The sequence below is a fragment of the Nicotiana tomentosiformis genome, chromosome 1 (genome assembly GCF_000390325.3).
Source record: "Nicotiana tomentosiformis chromosome 1, ASM39032v3, whole genome shotgun sequence".
NCBI classification, from domain to species: domain Eukaryota; kingdom Viridiplantae; phylum Streptophyta; class Magnoliopsida; order Solanales; family Solanaceae; genus Nicotiana; species Nicotiana tomentosiformis.
In genome coordinates, this window is record NC_090812.1 from 32,756,255 (window position 1) to 32,780,685 (window position 24,431).

The following is a 24,431-nucleotide window of genomic DNA, read 5'->3' on the forward strand; positions in this document are numbered from 1 at the left end:
TCGTACAAGATTTAAACTATATAGATAACCGGTACAAGTCTTTGGAGATTACAAGATATAAATTAATTATTCGAATTGCAAACAATAAACATATAAAGGAGGGGGGTCCTAAGTTTTTTAGCCTAAAGGATCATCTTGTGCAACATAAATAATACTTCGCAACTCCCTTAGGGTAGGGGTTGCTCATATTATTCAGCGGGCATATACTATCGTCTCATGCTATACTTAAAACGTTCTAATTCAACTCTAGACCGTCTCCTATGCGTGCGCTACCCGCCCCATACCTATGGTCCAGGAGGCCGTGGACCTACTATTTGGGTGGTTATAGACTCAAATTAGGATGCTCAAAATAATAAAACTAGGTACACATTCAAAACATATAGGACTTTACATAAAAATAATAAATGGCTCAAGTTAGCCTCCACACATAAGCAACAAATACACACGGGAAGATTAGGCAGTAAAAACTTTTAGAGTTAAAACACATGAGAGTCGTTAACTCTTATGGCCATGATTTCCATGTGATTCTAATTTCCAGTATAGTACGAGCAGTACTACAACTTTAGACTAATGAATTTGCTGATTAAAGGCATTAAAATCCCTATAGGCATGATCTCTAAATTGCTCGTGCAATGAGACAATATAAATGTTTGAAATCTCATAATTAATAACGTTGATGTTATAGATAGGATTTCTAGGCGAGTGACAGTATCCTATAGGCAGGATTTCTAGTAGTTGACAATTAAACTTGATTTTATAGTACTTTATCCCTATAGACATGTCATCTAGGTGGGGCAATATAATGAAAGCTGCAAAAGTAATTGACTAAATGATTAAAATTCTATAGTCATGATATCTTGATGAGCATTTGTGAAGACATGTATTATCACATCCTATAGGCATGTTATCTAATAATTAAGCAAGGTGTTTGATCCTTATAGGCATGTTGTCTAAGAGCGTGCAGTAGTAGATATGGAAACATGTATAGCAATTACTTAAACTAACATGTTTTGAATGGTGTACAAGTATTAGACAAGTTAAGTGAAGTGTGTGATTCCTATATGCATGATTTCTATTAGTGTGTAGAGTATAATTTCTTATTGAGGATTTCAACATGAAAGCCTTGCATAATAATCATATTAGTAGCGTAATTTGGGCAAACATACTTAGTTCATAAAGTTATATCTAACAGTAATTCCAACCAAAGCATATAGACAAGATCACAGCAAATATTGCCAAGTTCACAAGGCAGGTTTATGCTTATATTTTTCAGAAACAGCGTTAGAATGATAGGATTGACCATCATATGCTAGTGAATTATATATTTTTTAATCCACTAGGCATGGTGCCTAGGTCTAGTTTTTATATATAAGAAATTAAAACCAAAACAATACAAGATAGTGTATAGTTTTATGTAATGTAAAGAAATAGCCTATGAAAATTACATAGAAACTACGGAAAATGTCCAAATATGCCCTTGTATTATACGAAATTGAGCACATTTGCCCTTCATTAATACTTTAGCTCAAGAAAGCCCTTACTGTCACATAGTTGGTCCATATATGCCCTTAGAGTCACACAGTTCGCCCATATATGCCTTTTTCGAAACGGAATTCACCCAAACCAATTAGTTCTTTCGTTAATTGTATTAAAGTGTATTACAAACACTATTTCCTTTTTATTAGTACTTTTTTTCTTTACTTTTCTCTTTTCTTTCTTCTTTTTTCTTTTCTTCTCTTTTTCCCTTTTTCTTTCTCCCATATCCGATTTCCTCTATTGCTGATGTCTTTTTCATTTTCGTCACCAATTTCACTTGATAAAACTCATAAATTCCATGTTCTCGACATTTAATATATTGGTCATTTGTACAATTATGAATTCAAAGTTTGATATATATATATATATATATATATATAGAGAGAGAGAGAGAGAGAGAGAGAGAGAGAGAGTGAGAGAGAGATCATTGTTTAGATATACTCATGCTCAATATAACAAATACTACTACTACTAAATTCATATGAACATGTTGAAGCTATAGTGCGTCCCCTACATACATCCTTTGCACATCAACTCGCTGATGTGGTGTTGACCCTCTAAATAAACGAAATTAAATTGTTTCAAAAATTATGGTTTAAACTTTAAAATAATAAAAATATCTCAACCTTTAACAATACTCAAAAGACCAAAATATTTAAATTATTTCCAGAAAGATAATTTAATAATTAAAAGACCAGAGTTCAAGTTCTAGTGTTATAAATTTGAGTTGTTAGTCTTTTTTCAGCTGGACATTTTTTATTTTTTTATTAACTATGTAAATTAGGGGTGTACATGGACCGAGTTGGTTCCGTTTTTATCAAAACCAAACCAAACCAATTATATCGGTTTGGATTGGTTCGGTTTTGTTGGATCTTTCGGGTTTTTTGTTATATAAATATTATTTCAATCTTACTTTGTTAAATTTTTTATAACTAAATATATGTTCAGTAAAAATTTAAAAATTGACAAACATATGATTTATTAAAATATTCTTATGGGAGAATTTTCTTAGTAATTGAAATTCATGAGTTTTGTCAAGTTAAATTGGTGACGAAAATAGAGAAGACATCAACAATGGAGGAAATCAGATATGGGAGAAAGAAAAAGGGAAAAAAGAGAAGAAAAGAAAAAATAAGAAAGAAGAGAGAATGGTAAAGAAAAAAAGTACTAATAAAAAAGAAAATAGTGTTTGTAATATACTTTAATACAATTAACGAAAGAACTAATTAGTTTGGGTGGATTTCGTTTCGAAAAGGGCATATATGGGCGAACTGTGTGATTCTAAGGGCATATATGGACCAACTATGTGACAGTAGGGGCATTCTTGAGCTAAAGTATTAACGAATGGCAAATGTGCTCAATTTCGTATAATACAAGGGCATATTTGGACCTTTTCCGTAGAAACTATTACCAAACTTGAGTTTGATAAATCTCAAGATTGATAGTACATTTTGATCTAGTACTATCAATATGAAGTATACTGCAATAGTAGTAATAGCAGTGCATAAATGCCATCCCTGTAGAGTGATCTTCCATGTAGCTGATTTGCATCCATAGTTGAAAGAGAGTCCTTCTCACATATATAAACAAGCTTGTCGAGAAAGGTGCAAAACTGGGCAGTCTTGTTTCCCCATTGTGCACATGCTTTTGTTCGAGTTTCTCTTTCAAATTTGCCACTAGTGAATTACTCCAACAAGAGTTTCAAGAGGAAAAGCATAGTCCATAATTAACCTAGGGACTTCAGTCAATTAACATAAGAATCTAGCAAAGTCATAGAGAGGAACATGTGGATGGCAGTTTTCACATGAAGGTTTTTAACATGAGAGCCTAATGAGCATATGGTCACGAACATTATAACAATAGGCTAGTGGACATAGTTTACAATAGTTGACAAACATGCCACTTAGTTGAACATGAGACTTAACATATTCAGTATTAATCATAGCACAAAGGTTCAAAACAATATCAGAATTCATGATAAGTGAAAATATATCAACTCTAGATTAACAAGACATACATATACTATGTCTTAATCACATATAGGAGAAGAGGCTAGATATTAAGTCTCATTCTAGAGGTCTTCAGCTATATTATGGAGCACAAGATTAAACAAATCAGGGTGCACACATTAAGTAGCAGGAAAGAATATTTGGCTAACAATATGATCAAGAATTAACTCTAGTAAAGCATACATGAATGATTCAATAGGAACTAGAACATATTTTGGGCATAAATTGGTATATCACAAGAATCCAGAACATGGTAGAAGGTAAACTCAAGACAAGCAGCAGATGAAAGCATTCATACACACACAAACACACTAGGATGGAGATGCTTAGGAATGATAGAATCGGGATTATAATTTAGGCTAGTTTAGATACTAGAAAAAAAATATATAGAGCCACGAGAATAACTTCAGAGCAAATAGGGCTGCAAACATAGATGACATAATAGCATATTGATTCACAAAGGTTTCAATGGCATAGATATACAGAGTATGAATACAAACGAATAGAGAATGAAACTGCAAAGGCCAAAGGCACTTACCAGTTACAAATTAATAGACAAGTAAGTAATAAGGATAATTTCTAGCAGGACTTTAATCATTAGTAACAAAAAAGCAACAGAACCCCAAAATCCTAATGCATCAGAGTTCCCAAGGGTTTCAAGTGAACCCCGGGCAGTGCTTACACTGAAAGAGGTTGAATAATCGAATTTCGGTGGCCTTGACTTTCAGTCGGCCAAAATCATAGAATGAGCGAGAATGAGAGAATAGTGGTCGTAACAATAGTCAAAGGATAGTCGTTTCGACCTTTTAGGGGAACGGGAAAAAAAGGGGTTATATAGTAGTAAAAAATGAACAAACAAATATGGAAAACAATAAATTAAGTACAAATAAGGAAAGAAAATATCACATGCAATCAATAATAGAGCCGGTAAAAGGAGAAATTGAAAATCAAATCCTAATTATGGTTCAATATTTAAAAATCGGTCTGCTGGTGTAAGAAATCAACCCCTTTTCCATGTATATGGACGAGATATTGTCCATATCTTAGAGATTGAAGTTGAACGGGCCCGATTCTGAGAGATGGTACTTGCCAAGTTTAGGCAAGTACTAAGTAACGCCATTGTTGCGTAGGTACTGATGCAGTAATACAAATATGGAAAGTGAATCATAGAGAGATTCCATTGTCTAGCCGAAATGGAAGAATGGTTAGAGATAAGGAGGATAGGGTTTAGTGTGAGAGTGTAGAGAAGAGAGAATGAAGAGGCGACTGGGCGAAGAAAATAGTCTCTAGGGTTTGGGTGAGGGTCATAAAGAGAAGGGCTGGTTTATTGTGGGTCGTTGATCTTAAGAGATCAACAGCCAGGATTAAAATAAGTCGGGACGGATCAAGAAAATGGGTTTCGACCGGTTTAAGTCAATGTGATTGTTTGGTTTGGGTTGCTAAAGAGTAAAATGAGGTGGTCTAAGGGTTTGGGCCTGATTTGGTCCGAAAATTAGCCCTATATTGGGCTATAGGTTAATTGTACAAAATTCATTTACAATAATTTATAAAAAGTAATTTATAAATAATAAAAATATTACTTATGCGGTAAAATGATTGAAACTAATAGCTTAATATTATAAAAATATAAAAAAAAATACTATTTTAGCATAAACAATGTAATAAATGTAATTATGTATATAATATAGGCTATTATTACAAAATTGCATAAATAGCTCAAAAATACAAATGTAATTATATGAAATGAAGTAAAAATGTTGTAAAACATATGTGTGAGTTTAAATAATAAATTTTGATGATTAAGGCATCACGAAATAATTGGAAAGGATAACTAATAAATATTTAAACAATTTAAATACAAGAAATCAATTTTAAAGCTTTAAAAGATATGAAATAATTATAGAAAATACTTATATAGCTCTTGTAAATTGAGTAATAATGCAAAATAATATTTGAAAGCATATAGAATATTTTATAAAATATGAGGGAAAAATTGGGTACCAATAATAAATTTGAGTTGCCAAATTGTGGGGAGGCTTCTTAGAATTTTTCTCACGTGTTCTCCACTTCTGATTGGTCTACCAAAGGCTTAAGTCTCCAAGGATTTTGCTGAATCTAGAGAACATTTCCTCCACCGATTGGCCATCCTTCATTGAAACAATTCATAATCTCGAACTAGGAGATTAATCCTTGTCTCTTTCACCTTATTGACTTCCAACTTATCCCACATTTCCTTTGCAGTTTCATACGTAGATATTTTTTTCATATTCTTCTTTGCTTATGGCATTGTACAGTACATCTTTTGCCTTGACGTTAACTTGGATGATAACTGCTTGTTCTTTAGTATATTCATCTAAATCAAGATGATCAAATGATACTATATTTTTACCGTCTTTATCCTTCTTTGGCGGAATTGAAAGATTTTCCTTTTTTATCACACGCCAAATCTTAATATCATATGACATAGTGTAGGTCTCCATATACACTTTCCAATGTGAAAAGTGCTGGCCATTGAAGTAAGGAGATCGTACCTGAGAAGTTCCTTCTTGAAAAAGTGCTCCAAAGACTGTGTTTGATGCCATAATCTTTTCCTCACTTGTTGTTAAGCAATATTCGTGTGTCCTGCTCTGATACCAATTGAAAGTACAAGAGGGGGGAGGGGTGAATTGTAGCCGATTTGTAAAACTTAGTTGACTATGAGAAAACTTAGTCGACTAGACTTCACACAGGAATTAATCCTAACATAAATAAATTGCGCAAACAGAAGAGTAAAGGAGACGTAGCAATTTTTATACTGGTTCATTACCGGTGTGGTACCTACGTCCAGTTCCCTTGGGTCAGAAGGGTTCTCTTAGATCTTCAGTAAGCTTTTACAACAGTGATGGTTTTAGTACGTTCACCACCAACGATATACAGCAACAATGTTTCTTTCTAGTATTGAAACAACTATTTTTTTGTTTTCTAACTCTTTCTCTCTTTTGCGACACTTGTAGACTAAAAATATAATGTTTGTACTAAGAAATAGAAACGTGTAGAAACGGATGTGAAGTTGTGTGATTTGCTTTGCCCTTCTACTTCTTCTTTTGTATGCTTGATGAGTCTTTTGATTCCTTGTTTTCTGGGATCGCATAGCAATAATGATTTGAGGTCTTTCCTTGTGAGGCATAGATATCTAAGAGTGAGACCCAAGGGTAGCTTCATGAATCTAGCTTGAGAAGTGTGGCTAGATACATTCTTAACTTGAAGAATTGGCTCTTCCAATTATACTTGATTAGAGCTTCCGCATAGTGTCCTTTGATTTGCTCTCTATCCTTGATTAGCTCTCTCTATCCATGATTAGCTCTCTTCCTTTTTTGTGCACTTGAGGATCTTTAGCAGGCCTAATTGATTGACTTTCCTTACTTGTTCTTTGATTGATTGATTCTCTTTACATTTGATGCAAAGTTCGAAATACATAGCCGTTGGCTTCCTCTGATTTCCTCATAGGATTTTCTTTCCTTGCATTCATCAATACCGTTGCTAATATGCACAAAATGAGATGTCACTAGTCAAGGCTCTTTTAAGTATTGTTTATTATTAAAATTCTAAACTTAACAATTTCATTCTATTAGTTTGGTGGCGGTGGTTATTCAACAGAAAAGCAAACTTAGAAACCACGCGATTCATGAAATGCAGATTCTTCTTCTTCTTCTTCTTCTTTTTTTTGCTTCTAGCAAATCAAATAGCCTTAGTTAAGTTGTCATTCATGTCTCTGTTGTAATTAATAAGCTGGACCATGGGTAGATACTCCTAAATGATTGTCCAAAGAAGTCTCATTTCACATTAATATTTGAGGCCTCCAAAGTAGGTTTAGCCATAAATAATACTCTATCCGTTTCAATTTATTTGAACCTATTTTTTTTTAGTCCGTGCCAAAAAGAATGACCCCTTCTTATTTGAAAACAATATACCTTTATGTAATGATTTGTAGCCACACAAAATATATGTGCCTCATTTTACACCACAAATTCAAAAGTTTTTCTCTTTTCTTAAACTTCGTGCCCAGACAAATGGATTTACATAAATTGAAACGGAGGGAGTATAAGTATTTCAGTCAGTTTTGGCCGTCAGTATTGTCAAATATTGAACTTCAGTTTTGAAATACTGCAAAAAAATATATGAGTCAACTACTAAATACATAGTACTACTTTCAATTTCAACTTAATTTTATTTTCAAACTCTAACCAAATATTGTCCAAGAAAGTGTTATTCACGTAACTCACGCGACGTAGGTTTTTATATTTAAACGTTAACCATCTAAACATAAATTGTTGAGATTTGATTTTTTTTTTAACGACTAGTCTTAGTGTACGCGCGTTGCGCGTGTACCCTGTATAAATGTTAAAACAATTCTTTCATGTAAATGAATTTTTTCTTTTTTCTTTATTTTTTATTCGATCATAGTAAGCTTATTTCTTTTGTCGAATGGAATTGAGATCATCTTGGTGCAAGCAGTCATGTAGCCATGTATTTTGTGATTTGGTTCATAGCATATATTATTCTAACTTCTAACAAATATTTTTTTTTTTAATTTATTGTACGATCATGCAAGCTTTGAATATTCTTGGCTCATTGTTTTGGAGAAAATTGACAAATAAGTATATTTTTACAATTTTCTAATTTTTTTAGCATGCGCACGGAAAATAAAGCTACATGTCAATTGTGAGATTACTTCATATCAATAATATTTTGAATGAACAACAGGATTGCTTTGTGTATTGTTACTTTGTGTTTAATATTTGGAGCATGCGCCTAAAAGAATCATCAATGATATTTAAATAATAATAATATTAATAATAATAATAATAATATTTAAACAAGTATACTTTTATAGTATTACTTTGCGTCGATGATGGCAAGGTTTTGTGGCTTTAAGTTTTTTGTGGCTTTTTAGCTTCGTGTGAGATTTGCAGCTTTAAAGGATTTGTTATATTGCCTAACCAAGAGAGAAAATCTAAGTTGAGGAATTTATTAGATATTGTAGTCCTAAATATTAGACTAAGTATTAATTGAAGTTGATTTGAAAATCCAAAATATTAAGAAGTTAATTTAAATTGCAATTTAATCCATTGTGAAATCTATTTCTAAAGGGTAAAAAAGGCGAACGATATTTCGCTAAGGATTTCGTGCTTTTATATAGTATAGATTAATAAAACTAGGTTATGTATATGTACTAAGAACCAAGTTCTTAGAATTGGGCAACTGGTGTCCTCTGAACTGCAGTAACTTATTATGGTAAGAGAATTTGGGATCCTGGCTTGAGTTATTTTATAGTCGGGATCTATTAAAAATAACTTTTCTACCTTCAAGGTAGGGGTAAGGTAATCCGTGATTGACTTAGATAAGAAATAATATCTTGTTGAGATTTCTTAGGATCTCAGGGGCAGTTGGCAGCCGGGCTATTTTGGAGGGATTTCACGCTGTTTAGGAGCCCTGCCATACTTAGGACTCCTAAATTATAAGTTGCCAATTTCACGGGCTAACTAACGAGGGTGTATATATTGTTTTCCTTTGTTATGCAAACTACTCATTCACACATATAGTAAGCTAGAGCATTTAGTGAACAAGCAATTCAACCAAGTCTTGTTGAAGTACTTAATCCCTGTTCATTAGAGAGTGTGTGAAGAACGAAACTGAAGTATATTGAGTTATAATATTGATTCATGACAATCACAATTGTTTGAACCTGTAAGGCTTTCATAGTTTCGTTTTCGACGTAGTGGCGTGTAAAGTGAAGTTTACATCCCCCAAATCAAATAGTATAAATTAAATTTGTAAATCCATATAGTTTCTTGATCCTTTTCAGTAAATCCGAGAATACATATGAAGATTGTGTATTGTGACTTGTGATGGCTGGAGATAACGTGTTGCTCTCATACAAGCAGAGGCGGGGCCAGAATTTCAAGGTTATGAATTTTGTATTTTAGAACGACTTCAAGTTTCAATAACTGAGTTCTAAATTTAATATTTATATATGTTTAATAAATTTTTCAACACAAATATACTATTTGAACAAGTCTATTGGTTCTACCGAACTTTTTGCTCCTCCCTTACATACAAGCCATCCGAACGATACCGATCTCTGGCTTTTACAAAATGCCATCAGTCTTGGTAAGTGATGCTAAAAATACGTACTCCTCATTTTTATGTGTTTATAAGAAATATATGTGCATTTACAAACTTTCTTTTTAGGATTTGACAAAAACTCTCTACAGAAAGCTTGTTGTGGAATAGGAGGAGATTATAATTATGACTTACATAATCAATGTGGAGCTATAGGAGTTCCGGTGTGCATTGACCCGAGTACTTACATCAGCTGGGATGGAGCTCATTTGACACAAGAAGCATACAGTTGGTTGACAAGATGGCTAATTGATACTAATATCTTACCCCAATTGAACTGTCAAGCTTAAGTGTATGAATCAGAAAGCATATTCAAAATAAGCGCTCCTTCTTTTTACACGGCGCAGTGCCGATTTAAGACATTATTGAGATGATTGATTGATGACATTATTGAAGCCCTATTGAAATGGCAAGTGCATTAAATCAACATTGCTTTCCTGAATGCTTTTCTTTTTTATTCTCCATTTCTCTCAATATGAACAAATCAAATAGCAAGTACTTTCTCTTTTTTATGTTTCGACTGTTTTTGTGTTTCATAATATTAAGGGGTTCATGTCCAAAGTTCAGACGTAACTAGAAATCAAAGTTCAGTGTTGTTTTATTTCTTTTATTCTTTCATATAACCTTTTTCCCTTGATCTATTTTACCTTACAAATCAATTATTAACTCAACCCGGAGCGACTATATATTTTGGGGTTAATTTCATGAATGGTCATTTAACTTTTATTTTATTGCACTAATTAGTACAAATATCTAACAAAATTATGTGTGATTAGTATAGAGTGTTCTCGAGTTTTCACATGGTGGCGTGCAAAGTTGTGTGTTGGCTCAAATGAAGTTTGTTTTGAAGATTGACAAAGGAACTCAGGCATGAACCAGGTCCATCCCATGTGTACACACACACGCGCAGATTCGAGCATAAGGGATATACGTGAAGGAGATAAGCTTAACTTGTTATATCTGATATCTCTTGATCGAAAAGGTTGCATAATTGATAAGGAGAAGGACTCCTTACTCAAAGAGAACACTATCTAAGACAAGGGAGGAGTTCGAAGTTGTGGATAGCTATAACTTTTCCACCAAGAAAGAGTAGCATTAGGACTCTAGTTATCTCTTATTCTACTCTATAAATTGCAGGATGTTCTCATTCTACAGGCACGCACAAAAGCTGAAGTTAAACATGAGTTGAGAGCAAAATAGCAAGGCATTTTTCAAACAATTCTTGTGTGATTCAAGTGTGCGAACCTGAAGCTACATGAACCAGATAGAAGAACCAGTTCCACTCGTCTGTCTTTTATTCTACTTCAATTGTAGTAGGTGTTTTTAAGTTGTACCTTTCAGCTTTATCTAGAAGCAATTATATTAGGTACTCTGAGTATTCAAGTTAAAGTTAAATTGAAGTTGTCGCAACAGTTAGAGGCTGGTTGCCACAACGGGATTAGAGTTAATCCTTAGGTTTACAAAGAGTTGTAAATGCTATTTTGGCTCCTTGATTTAGTGAAGTGTTGGAAAAATCCTACTGAATAGTAGGTCGTAATTTTTTCACCTTTTGAGACGGGTGTTTTTCACGTAAAAATACTTGTGTTCTTTACTTTCCGCATTTACTATTTTCGCAACAATAGTATAAGAAACACTTAGAAGAACTAAGTCTTTCTATAATCAGTGCACGCGAAAATTGAATACCACAAAAATCACCCCTCCCCCCCTCTTATGTTGCATTAAAGTATAAAATATCAAGTGGTATCAGAGCAGGTTATCCTTGAAAAGGCTAACACCTTAGGAGAAGATCAAGATGAGTGCACCACCTGAAAACTGGAAAGGGCAATCCACTGCTAGACCACCACTCTTTAATGGCCAGTACTACTCTTGGTGGAAAAACAGGATGAGAGATCACATTATAGGAGAGGACTATGAGCTATAGGACATTGTCACCAATGGTCCACTAGCTACCTTTATGATAAATGCCGAAGGAGTAGAGGTGCCAAAGACGAGAGCTGGTTGCACTGATGAGGACTTGAAGAAATGGGAGAAGAACACTAAATCCAAGAAATGACTTTTTGTGGACTTGGTCCAGATGAGTACAGCAGAATTCAAAGTTGTGCCACCACTAAGGAAATCTGGGACACTCTCAAGTGGCTCATGAAGGAACACCTCAGGTGAAGAGATCCAGAGGAACTCTACTGTATTCTCAATATGAGAATATTATTATGAATGAAGGAGAAACCAATCAAGAGATGTACACAAGGTTCACTACATTGACAAATGAACTAAAGTCTCTTGGAAGGATTATTTCTGAAGAAGATAGAGTTGAGAATATATTGACAAGGGTTCTACCTATTACCTGGGAAAGTAAAATCACCGCCATTCAGGAATCAAAGAACATTGCAACTCTCCCACTGGATGAATTAATTGGAAATCTTACTGCCTATGAACTTAGGAGACAAACCATGAAAATGGATGTACCTACGAAGGAAAGGAGTCTGGCACTCAAAATCACTGAAGGTTCTGATCTAGAAGATGAAGATATGGCTATGATCACCAAGGACTTCAAGAAGTACTTAAGGAGAGGAAAAGGTCCTTCAAGAAGTGGAAACTATAGTAAGTCAAAAGTTCATGAGAAGCACACCAATGATGGATGCTACAAGTGTGAAAAGACTGATCACCACATCAAGAACCGTCCTCAATGGGAAATTGAATGGAAGAAGGAAAGAGTTGAATGAAGGAACAGGAAGAAAGAACAGGTTCAACCCAAGAAAATCAAAGGATCAACCAAGGCTATGGTCACTACTTGGGGAGAAAGCTCAGATAATTATGATGGGGATGAACAAGCACTTATGGCCATTGGAGAATCTGATGAAGAAACTGAGGTAAGTGTAATTCATCTCAAAGACAAGATTAAATTGTTGTCTGAAGAAAGGTTATCAGAGTTACTTCTAGAACTAATTGATGAATCTGGGGATGTAAACAATGAAAATGAACAGTTGTTTAAAGAATGTGTGATTTTGAAGGCTATGTGACAAAACCTGGAACTTAGGGTTAGTGAAACTGTAAGTGAAAATACTGTTTTGAAAAACTAGGTCCATGCACTTGATTCAAATATTCTAGAATTTAGCTATGAAAATCTAAAATTGAAATTAGGAACAGGTAAAAAGACAGTTGATCACACCACTACAAGAAAGTAGATTTTCTGTGGCGACTTTTAGTGGCGACATCAAAGTTGTGTTTTAGTGGCCACAAATATGCCTCATTTTTTCTTTCCCTCTGAATTTACTTTTGGCTGAAAAGGTTTTGGTGGAGATCAGTCTCGAGTCACCACTAAAGGTATTTTAGAGGCGACTATGTCGGCCCAATTAGTAGAGATCTTATGGCGACATTTTTATTGTTGCTAAATCATGAAGAAAATAAAAATTGAGAAAGTAAGTGACCCTTCTTTAGTTTCGTTTTCTTTTTAATTCTCTTCCTTTCGTTCAGTGTTCCCCGCGAAGAACAAAACCCTAGTCCCTACCGCCCCTCTTCTTCTCAGATCCAGTTCGTAGCCATCGACCAACTGTGATGACCCGATAGGTCATCGTAAGATTTAAACATAATTCTGTTATCCGAAACCTTTAAAAATCATGTTTAAACCTTCTTCAATTTGCGTGCGCAGTCCGGGCGTCTTTTCGAAAAGCTTTTATGCTAAAAACTGATAAAAATAAGAAATTTTGCCTCTCATTTGAGTTGACTTCGGTCAACATTTTTAGTAAACGGACACAAATTTGTACTCTGACGGTCCCGGTGGGTTCGTGTTGTGATTTGGGACCTGGACATATTTTGGTTCCGGAGCCCGGTACAGGTCCACTATAATATTTATGACTTGTCTGTAGAATTTGGTGAGAACGAAGTTGATTTGACGTGATTCGGACGTTCAGTTGTGAAAATAGAAGTTTTAAAGTTTTCTTGAAAATTTCATTCGATTTAGTGTTCAATTCGTAGTTCTAAGTATTTGTTTGGCGATTTGATCATGCGAGCAAGTTCATATGATGTTTTAGGACTGGTGTACATGTTTGGTTTGGAGCCCCGAGGGCTCGGGTGAGTTTCGGATAGGCTACGGGTGTTTTGAAACTTAGAAATCTGGTTTTTCTACAGTTTCAGGTGCCTTATGGTTTCCTTCTTCGCGTTCGCGAAGGCACTCTCGCGAACGCGAAGTGTGAGATGGGATAGGGGATGGTTAGTTCTATGGGAACGCGAGGCCATGGTAGCGAACGCGGAGCATTGGGGATCTGCTCTTTGCGAACGCGACAGGCAACACGCGAACATATAGAGTTATTGGAGGTGGGCTGGGGATCAGTGGGTTGTTCTACGCGAACGCGATGGTCAGGGGAGGATAGACCATCGCGAACACGTGAAATCCTTCACGAACGCAAAAGCCATTCGGTCTGTTGTACTTCGCGAACATGGCAGGCCCTTGGCGAACGCGGCAGGCCCTTCGCGAAAGCGAAGAAGGCCTGACGCCCAGACCTTAAAACAGAACCAAAACGGGATTTTACCCATTTTTCATAACCTCTCCATTAGAGCTCGGCCTAGGTGCGATTTTGAAGGGAAAACTCAACATCAATTCATAGGTTTGTACTCTTTAACTCATTTTATTCCATTTCTATCATCACCGATTAAATTCCTAGCCCCAATCTTTGTTCTTTCATGGTAGAAAACTAGGGATTTAGGAAGAATTGGGGGGGGGGGGGGGGGGTTGCAAATTAGAGATTTAGACCTCAATTTGGGGTCAGATTCCGAAACTAATTGTATAATCGGGCTCGAGGATGAACGGGTGAATGGATTTTGGTCCGAACCTCGGGTTTTGACCAAGCGGGCCCGAGGTCGATTTTTGACTTTTTGGGGGAAAGTTTTGGGAATCTAAATTTATGCATTGTAATTGATTTCTTTAGCAATATTTGATATTGTTGAGTCGTTTGTGAATAGATACGAGTGGTTTGGAGTTGGATTCTAGAGGAAAAGATGTAATTGAGCATTGAGTGGCCTATGGAGCTAGGTAAGTGTTGTGTCTAACTTTGACTTGAGGGAATTAGGAACCCTCAGACTATTTGCTATGTGAAACTCATGTGAGCGGTGTATATGTGAGGTGACGAGTACTTATGCGCCCCTAATTTATCTCTTTTCCCTGTTTTCCCATTTTCTCACAATTATATCTTTCCCTGTCTTAATTGTTACATGCTCCAATTGTGTTCCCATGTCTAATTGCTACTTGTTAGACTTTGTTTTCCCTTGTTCATGATATTGTTCTTTCCATAGTTCCATTATCTACTATTATTTGCTTAAGTTGTTTTGTCGGTACCTTTCTGCTGTATATTTTGAATTGGTCTCGCTGTGTAGTATTACTTATGTGAACCTTCATGGTGTACAAGATTCCTATTTGTTTCAGTTTGAGGTTTAAGTTTTGTGAAAGGATTCTGTGACTTAAATTATGAAATTTCTGTACATATTGAATAATTAATATTGATATGGTGGGATCGGGTTGCACGCTGCAACAGGAGGAATAAGGGTGATGTATATTGAGGTGGAATAAGGGTGATTTGATACTGAATGGTGGGAACGGGTTGCACGCCGCAACAGGTGTAATAAGGATGGATTGTTTGGTGGAATAAGGGTGAACTATGATTGTATTATTGTGATATGGTGGTATCGGGTTGCACGCCGCAACACTTTTATTTATATTCACTATCATTTATTCTATTATGAGGTAATAAGGGAGGAATATGAGATGTACGGTGGGATCGGTTTGCGTGCCGCAACAACCTATGTGTTTATGTTTTCCCTGAATGGTGTTAGCCTTATTGTATTCTCTTTTGCACTAAAGGATTGGTGATTTCTGAACACTGTTGATATATCTCCGGGAGTTGACATATTTCTTACAATTTACTACTTTCTTCTATTCTGCATTTCCTATCCTGCTTTTATTATATATATATATTGTGTACAGGTTATAGTGTGAGTGACCCGCTTTAGCCTCGTCACTACTTTGTCGAGGTTAGGTTTGGCACTTACCAGTACATGGGGTCGGTTGTACGGATACTGCACTCTACACTTCCTGTGCAGATTTTGGTGTTGATTCGAGCTGATCGTGAGATTGGCTGCAGGATTTGTCTGATAGGAGACCCAAGGTAGATCTGCCGGCGTACGCAGACCTTGGCGTCCCCTTCTATACATTACACTTTACTATTTCTTTCATTTCAAAAATAGTTGTATCTCTTTCAGACCTTTACTGGTAGAAAAATCTTAGAAGTTCCTGAATTGTGACTCCAAATTCGGGTAGTAGTATGTAAATATTGAGGCTGTTATAAATTTCCACACTCATTTTTAACCCGTTATAGCTTATTTCTTGTTAATTACTGAAATGTGAAAGAATTGGCTTAATGATTCTCTAACGTTAGCTTTCCTAGCAAGTGAAATGTTAGGTGCCATCACGGTCCCGATGGTGGGAATTCCAGGTCGTGATATATTGGTATTAGAGAACTAGATTGCCTAGGTCTCACAATTCACGAGCGAGCTAAGTTGAGTCTGGAGGATCGGTACGGAGACGTCTGTACTTATCTATCAGAGGCTATGAAGTTTAGGAACAAATTTCACTTCTATTCTTCTGTATCGTGCAATTTTCATTTCTCAATACTGATTGAACTCTTCTACTCTTATTCTCTCATAGATAGTGAGAACACGTACCACTTGTTCAGCTGAGCAGAAGCCAGAGCCCCCAATGGAAGCTCCTACGAGGGGCAGAGGTTGAGGTCGTGCCAGAGACTGAGGCAGGGGAAGGGCTCAGCCCAGAGCCCGAGCAGCAGCCCCAGCCGTGGAGCCACAGGTAGAGTTTGACGATGAGGTTCCAGTCCAGACTGTTTATGCTGGGCCAGCTTAGGTTCCGGAAGGGGTTCATTGCCACTCCAGTGCTTCAGGATGCTTTGGTCCATTTGGTGGGCCTTATGGAGAGTGTGGCCTAGACTGGCGCATTTCCCATGGCACCAACCATCTCTCAGGCTGGAGGAGCAGCCCAGACTCCTGCTACTCACACTCCGAAGCAGATGGCTCCCTACTACCAGACTCTAGCAGCTCATCCAGTCGGAGTAGTTCAGCCGGTTGTTGTAGCACAGAACGGTGATGGGTTAGCTATGTCTACCGAGGCTTTGTGGAGATTGGAAATGTTTACCAAGCTCTTTCCAATTCACTTCAGTGGTGCATCTTCAGAGGATCCCCAGGAGTATCTTGACAGCTGTCATGAGGTGCTACGGAACATGGGTATATTGGAGACCAATGGGGTCGACTTTGTTGCATTTCAGATGACTGGTTCCGCCAAGAAATGGTGGAGAGATTATTTGTTGACTGATAAGTAGGGATTTTGACCACTTATTTGCTCTCTTTTACTTACGTTTTAGCTTAAAAATTCTTAAAGGTATTTCCGAGAACTAATGAAATGTACTTTCTTGCAGGAATATTGGGAAACTAGCCAAACAAGTGAAAATCAACTCAAAAAGGAGTAAAATTGGACAAGAACCAAAACAAGGCAAAAAAGGCTACAGTGCGGACTGCACAATACTGTGAGAGGCCGCAAACTCTGAAGATGCACTGATAGAATCTCTTCACAGAGTGCGGACCGCACAATTATTGTGCGGCCGCAGAATACTTGATTCAGAGACCTTTCATTTTGGGAGTTTGAAGATGTGCGGACTGCATCATTATTGTGCGGCCGTAGGATGCCAAAATGCTGCCGCACTCACAAATGTGCGGTCCGCAGAGTGAAACCTTGATCCAGTCCAAGCGCAAGGGTACAGTCGCACTCAAAATTGTGCGGTCCACAAAATTAGAGGAAGTGAGGCCCCATCTCACTTTTGTGCTATCGCAAAATGTCATACCCACTAGTTAGTCTCAAAGTACGGACCACACACAGAATTGTGCGGCCGCACAACCTTCGCAGGTGCAATTTTGTCAGATATTTTTAGCTGAGTATAAATAGATTTTTTTGTTATTTTTAGGTTAAGTTTTGTGCACCTGAACACTGAGAGCCGTTTTTATTTACTGTATTGGGAAACTTTATACTAGTTTAGCATTTAAACATTAGATTTTCTTTCCTCAATAAATTATTATGCATTTTATCTTAGTTTCTTCTTTAATTTCTTCATTGTCCATGAGTAGCTAAACCCTTAGCTAGGGTTGTGACCCAACCCTAGTATGGGTACTTAATGGGTGATTGATTTAGGACTTATTTGTGATTGGATATATGAATTTTAGCCTAGTTCTTGCTTGAATTTGAGAATTGATGGTTGCAAACATTGATTCATGCCTAATTGACTTAGTCTCTACTTGAGAAAGTGAGACTAAGTCTAGGAAAACTTGGCTAACAAGAAATTGGGGTGACCTCAAGAAATTGATATCCCCAATTAAAGGGTCGAATCTAGAGATAGTAAAACCCGACTTGAGCATTAATCACTTGTTTCGAAAGATACCCATTTAGACTTGAGAAAGCCAAATTGGGAAAAATCACTCAAACTACCAAGAGGTATAGAGTGAGAAATTGTGTGTGATTGCTATATTGTATCCCGATCAACCAAACATGCCCTAAAGCTATAAATCCGTTAGGTAACCAACTAGGCGGACTAGGCGGAAGTCGCAACCCTATATCTTTTATAACTTGAAAAACAACCAAAACCAAAAACATTGTCTCTTAGCTTTATAATTACAAGCATTAGCGTAAAAGTAGAAGTAGAAACACATTTGAAAATGTGGAAGTGTAATCTTAAGCACGTCATACATTCACACTAGGTATATACCTAATCCCATATCAAGCTCCCTGTGGAATCGACCCCGACTTGCGTTGGGTTTTTATTATTGCATCGACCGCCTCGCAACCTAAATTAGTGATGTGAGTTTGGGCGATATCAATTTTTGGCGCCGTTGCCGGGGAGCATAAAACGGATTTAGCTATATATTTGGTTTTGTGTGTGACTTGTCTTTTTTTCCTTCCAGTTAACCTTTTTGTGAATCGATTGTAGGTACAAAAAAAATGGCTCTCAACAATGATCCTCTCGAAAACATGCCTTTGGGCGATGTGGACGTGGAAGATGACCCAGTTGAAGAGGTTCCTCTTGAACCTCAAGCAAATAGACGAGGCCGACCGCCTCAAGACAACATTCCCGTTCCTCCCCCAAATCCACCAAGAGAGGCTCCACACCGGGTGTTGCCGAATGAAGGGTACACAAGTGCCATATTCTCGCCCCATATTAAGGTAGACAACTTTCCAATCACAAATGTTATGCTTACACTGCTTGAGCAACGGGAATTCTTCACCGGGGCTCCGAATCAAAATGCGTACAAGCACTTGAATGGATTTGTGGACACTTGCTGGGGTAGTAAATAGACCAACGTTTCTGAGGATGCTTTAAGGTTGAGACTATTTCCCCTTTCTCTACGAGGGAAATCCTTGGACTGGTTAGAAAGATTGCCAAACAATTCTATCTGCACATGGGATGAATTGGCGGAAATATTCATTGCCAAGTTCTTTTCTCCTAGGCATATGGCTACTCTTAGAGAAGAGATTCTACCATTCAAATAAGAATCCAATGAGTCATTGCACGATATATGGGAGAGGTACTGCACTATGGTGAAAGAGTGCCTGAATAATGACATACCCGAGGCTATGATTCAACAAACCTTCTACAGGGGGGTCAATACTACCAATCAGTGCACGGTCAACCAACTTGCCGGTGGAAATTTCATGACAATACCATATGCCAAAGCTTGTGAAATCTTAGATGAAACGGCGGACACTTCATCGGCATGGAAAAGTAGAGAAAATGTCCCTCAAGGTGAGTCAAATGTGATTGACCTACACAAAGAATTGCACGATCATGGGCAAGCAATTTCCGAGTTGACCACTACAATAAATCAACTGGCCAAAGCTCAACTTAAACAGGTTCAATGTCCTAAGCAAGTAAATGCAATGGAAGGTGTCAATATGATATTGAACAAGCGAAGGCAAACGGTTCAACAAGTTCAAAACCGTGTAGAACAATTTGCGCAAGATGATAATGGGTTCGACCAAGATGAACCATATAATGAGAAAGAGGAAGAAGTGCAATATGTGAATAATTACCAAGGTCAAAGGAACAACTCTCAAGGTCCGAATCAATAATGGCGATCTCAAGGAAATCAAGGAAATTGGAACAATCAAAACCACCAAGGCAATTGGAGTGGTAGTTCCAACAATCAAGGTAATTGGAACAATAACAATAATAAAGGCAATTGGAACAATCAAGGCAACCAAGGCAATTGGGGTGGCATCAATCAAGGACATTGGGGAGGCAACAACCAAGGGGGTTGGAACGGTAACTAAGGGAATCGGGGGACGGGCTCTCAAAGGCCCCCGATGTATCAACAATCAAACAATCCACCTCTTTATCCGTATCAAGGTTCTAGTTCTTACAACAATGATATGGGACGGATTGAAAATATGTTCAAACAAATGATGGAGAAAAATGCCGACTGCGATGCTCAATTAGCCTCTCACAACACTTCAATCCGCAATTTGGAAGTTCAATTGGGGCAAATCTCGCAAGCTTTAAACACTCATCCTAAGGGGGCACTACCTAGTGATACGGTGGTGAACCCGAAGGGTGGGAACAACATGGGACATGCCATGGCTGTAATAACAAGCAGTGGAAGAGGTGGAAGTGCAACCACCTCAAATCAAAGAAGAATTGTTGATGATGATGTAGTGGTTCAAGAAGATGAGATTCCAAGCAATGTTGTTCGAGATAATGAAGAAGTGAGAATTGATATTGATGAGAATGTGGAGGAGACCCAAGAAGAAGTGAACCCGTCTATGGAACACGTGATTGACATACCGGAACCGGTAGTGCCAAAGGCCAAGGCACCAATGCCAAAGCCTCCTCCTCCATACCCTCAAAGACTCGCCAAGTAAAATAGTGAGAACCCATTCAAGAAGTTTATTGACATGATGAAGAGATTATCCATTTATGTGCCATTGGTTGAGACGTTGGAACAAATGCCCGGTTATGCAATGTTCATGAAAGATTTGGTTACAAAGAAAAGATTTATGAATTGTGAAACTATCAAATGACACATCAAGTGAGTACTATTGTACACTCAATGGCTCCAAAATTGAAAGATCCCAGCGCTTTCACAATCCCTTGCACTATTGGAAGTGCCGACTTTGCCAAAGCTCTATGTGATCTAGGGGCAAATATCAACTTGATGCCCTACTCGGTGTTCAAAACTTTGAGAATTGGGCAACCAAGACACACATCTATGAGGTTACAAATGGCGGATCGTACTATGAAGAGACCATTGGGTATTATTGATGCTGTGTTGGTTCGTGTTGATAAGTTCATCCTCCCGGTGGACTTTGTGATTCTTGATTGCGAAGTGGAAAATGAGGTGCCTATTATCTTGGGTTGACCTTTCCTTTCTACAGGGAAGGCTCTTGTTGATGTGGAAGACGATGAGCTCACCTTTCGTATGGGTGATGAAAAGGTGGTTTTCCATGTGTGCAAATCTATGAGAAAACTGAATAGCAACGAAGTTTGTTCGTTTGTGGACTTAGTGACCGAGGTGATTGTTGATGATACTAGTGCCATGATGAATGTTGATGATACTTTATAGGCGGTATTGCTTAATCATGATGATGATGAGAAGCATGGCTACGTGGAATGTGTTAATTCATTACAAGGAATGGGGTCGCAGACTTATGAACCCCGAAAATTGTCCTTAGATCTTGAGAACCGGAAGACTCCTCCAATAAAGCCCTCAATCGAGGAGCCTCCCACTTTGGAGTTAAAGTCATTGCTTTCATATCTCAAGTATTAGTTTCTTGGCCCATGTTCTACTTTACCTATTATTCTTTCCTCTTGCTTGACTAACGTGCAGGTATATTTACTTTGGCGGTGCTTCAAAAGAGGAAGAAAGCAATAGGATAGACACTGGCAGATATTCAGGGTATAAGCCCCGCCTTTTGCATGCACAAGATTATTTTGAAAGAGGATGCCAAACCCTCCATTGAACATCAAAGAAGATTAAATGAAGTAATGCAAGAGGTGGTGAAGAAGGAAATCATAAAGTGATTGGATGTCGGGGTAGTTTACCCTATTTCTGATAGCTCATGGACCTCTCCGGTGCAATGTGTCCCAGAGAAAGGGGGCATGACTGTGGTCACCAATGACAAGAACAAATTGATTCCTACAAGAACGGTGACCGGATGGAGAGTGTGCATGGACTCAACAAAGTCACTCGGAAAGATCATTTTCCGCTTCCATTTCTTGATCAAATGCTTGATAGGTTGGCCGGACGAGCTTTTTATTGTTTCCTTGATGGATATTTCGGCTACAATCAAATTCTCATTGCTCTTGAGGACCAAAAGAAGACTACTTTCACTTGTCCCTGTGGTACTTTCGCATTCTCGCGGATGCCATATGGGTTATGCAATGCACCAGCGACCTTTCAACGGTGTATGATGGCCATCTTCACCGACATGGTGGAGGATTTTCTTGAGGTCTTTATGGATGATTTCTATGTGGTCGGGAATCCCTTCAATGATTGCTTGAACAATTTGGATAAGGTCTTGGCTATATGTGAGGAGATAAACTTGGTTTTGAATTGGGAGAAATGTCACTTCATGGTCGAAGAAGGCATAGTCCTCGGCCACAAAATTTCAAAGCATGGTATAGAGGTCGACAAGGCAAAAATTGAGGTGATCTCCAAACTCCCTCCCGTACATCCATGAAAGGAGTGAGGAGCTTCTTCGGTCATGTGGGGTTCTATCGCCGATTCATCAAGGACTTTTCCAAGGTGGTGAACCCCTTGTGTAAACTTTTGGAGAAGGATGCCAAGTTCCATTTCAACGAGGATTTTATGAAGGCATTCGAATTGCTCAAGTTCAAGTTGACTACTACTCCTATTATCACCGCACAGGATTGGAGCTTGCCTTTTGAGCTCATGTGTGATGCAAGTGATGTGGGGGTCAGAGCAATTTTAGGGCAGCGTATCAACAAAATCTTCCATCCGGTCTATTATGCTAGTAAGACCATGAATGATGCCCAAGTCAACTACACAGTGACCAAAAATGAGCTCCTTGCTATTGTTTTTGCTATGGAAAAGTTTCACCCGTACTTGATGGGTGCAAATGTGATTGTTCACACCGACCATGCGGCGCTTCGATATTTGATGTGCAAAAAAGATTCTAAAGCAAGACTAATGTGGTGGGTGCTTCTTTTGCAAGAGTTTGATCTAGAGATTCAAGACTGCAAAGGTAGTGAAAACCAAGTGGCGGACCACTTGTCTCGTTTGGAGGAGGAGGGGAGGCCACATGATGGCCTTGAGATAAATGATTCATTTTCCGACGAGCAACTCCTAGCCATTTCTATGACTGGGATGCCATGGTTCACCGACTTTGCCAATTATCTTGTGAGTGGCATTGTACCAAATGAGTTCTCTTCAAACCAAAGAAAGAAGCTCAAACGAGATTGCCTTGACTATTATTGGGATGAGCCTTATCTCTTTCGGATTTGTACCGATGGTGTGATTCTATGATGTGTACCAATGGTGTGATTCGACGATGTGTACCAGAGGAGGAACAAATGGAAATTCTTGAAGCTTGCCACTCTTCGCCATGTGGTGGTCACCATGGTGGAGATGGAACGACAACAAAAGTGTTGAGTTGTGAATTCTATTGGCCTAATCTTTACAAGGACGCTAGCGATTTCGTCAACCGTTGTGATGAATGCCAAAGGGCCGATGGGATTTCTAACAAAAATGAGATGCCCCTCACCACTATCTTGGATATTGACAATTTTGATGTGTGGGGCATTGATTTCATGGGTCCGTTCATGAGCTCTTATGGGAACACTTACATATTGGTAGCTGTGGATTATGTATCCAAGTGGGTTGAAGCCGTGGCTTTGCCCAACAATGAAGCCCGAAGTGTGGTTGCAGTTTTTAAAAAGAACATCTTCACAAGGTTTGATACTCCAAGGGCCATTATTAGTGATGGCGGATCGCACTTTTTCAACAAAGCTTTTGATACCTTACTTACAAAGTATTGTGTTACTCATAAAGTGTCGACCCCCTATCATCCTCAAGCAAGCGGGCAAGTTGAAGTTTCCAACCAGGAGATCAAGAGTATTTTATCAAAGACCGTGAATGACTACCGGACAGATTGGTCAAAGAAACTTGATGATGCTCTTTAGGCTTATAGGACGGCTTAGAAAACACTGATTGGTGTGTCTCCGTATCAGTTAGTGTTCGGGAAAGCTTGTCACCTACCGGTGGAACTTGAGCACAAGGCTATGTGGTCATTGAAGAAGCTTAATCTTGAATGGGATGTAGTCGCCAACTTAAGGGTGGCACAATTGAATGAGCTTGATGAATTCCGGTTCCATGCATATACAAGTTCATCCTTGTACAAGGACAAGATGAAGTACCTCCATGACAAGTACATCCGGAACAAGGAGTTCAAAGAAGGCGATCTTGTACTATTGTTCAATTCTCGGTTGCGGATCTTTTTGGGAAAGTTGAAATCCAAGTGGAGTGGTCCATTTGAGGTTGTGCATGTGACACACTTTGGTGCATTAGAATTGAAGAACAAGAATGATGAAGTGTTTAGAGTCAATGGTCACCAGGTGAAACATTATCTTGGCAAAGTTGATGATGGCCATGTTGTGGCGTTAATTC

At 37.9% G+C, this 24,431-nt stretch overlaps 1 protein-coding gene across 8 annotated transcripts in view; it reads left to right on the forward strand.

Annotated features, from left to right (window-relative positions):
• LOC104105494 (GDSL esterase/lipase At5g03980-like) overlaps window positions 1-10,308 on the forward strand; it is a 217,027-nt gene extending 206,719 nt beyond the window's left edge. For all 8 annotated transcript variants that reach the window (XM_070180650.1, XM_070180668.1, XM_070180674.1 and 5 more), the window contains one exon: window positions 9,777-10,308. In XM_070180650.1, the coding sequence (XP_070036751.1) occupies window positions 9,777-9,997 (221 nt within the window). In that variant the 3' untranslated portion in view covers window positions 9,998-10,308. The remainder of the gene's footprint in view (window positions 1-9,776) is intronic.
• The last annotated feature ends 14,123 nt before the right edge of the window (window positions 10,309-24,431 follow it).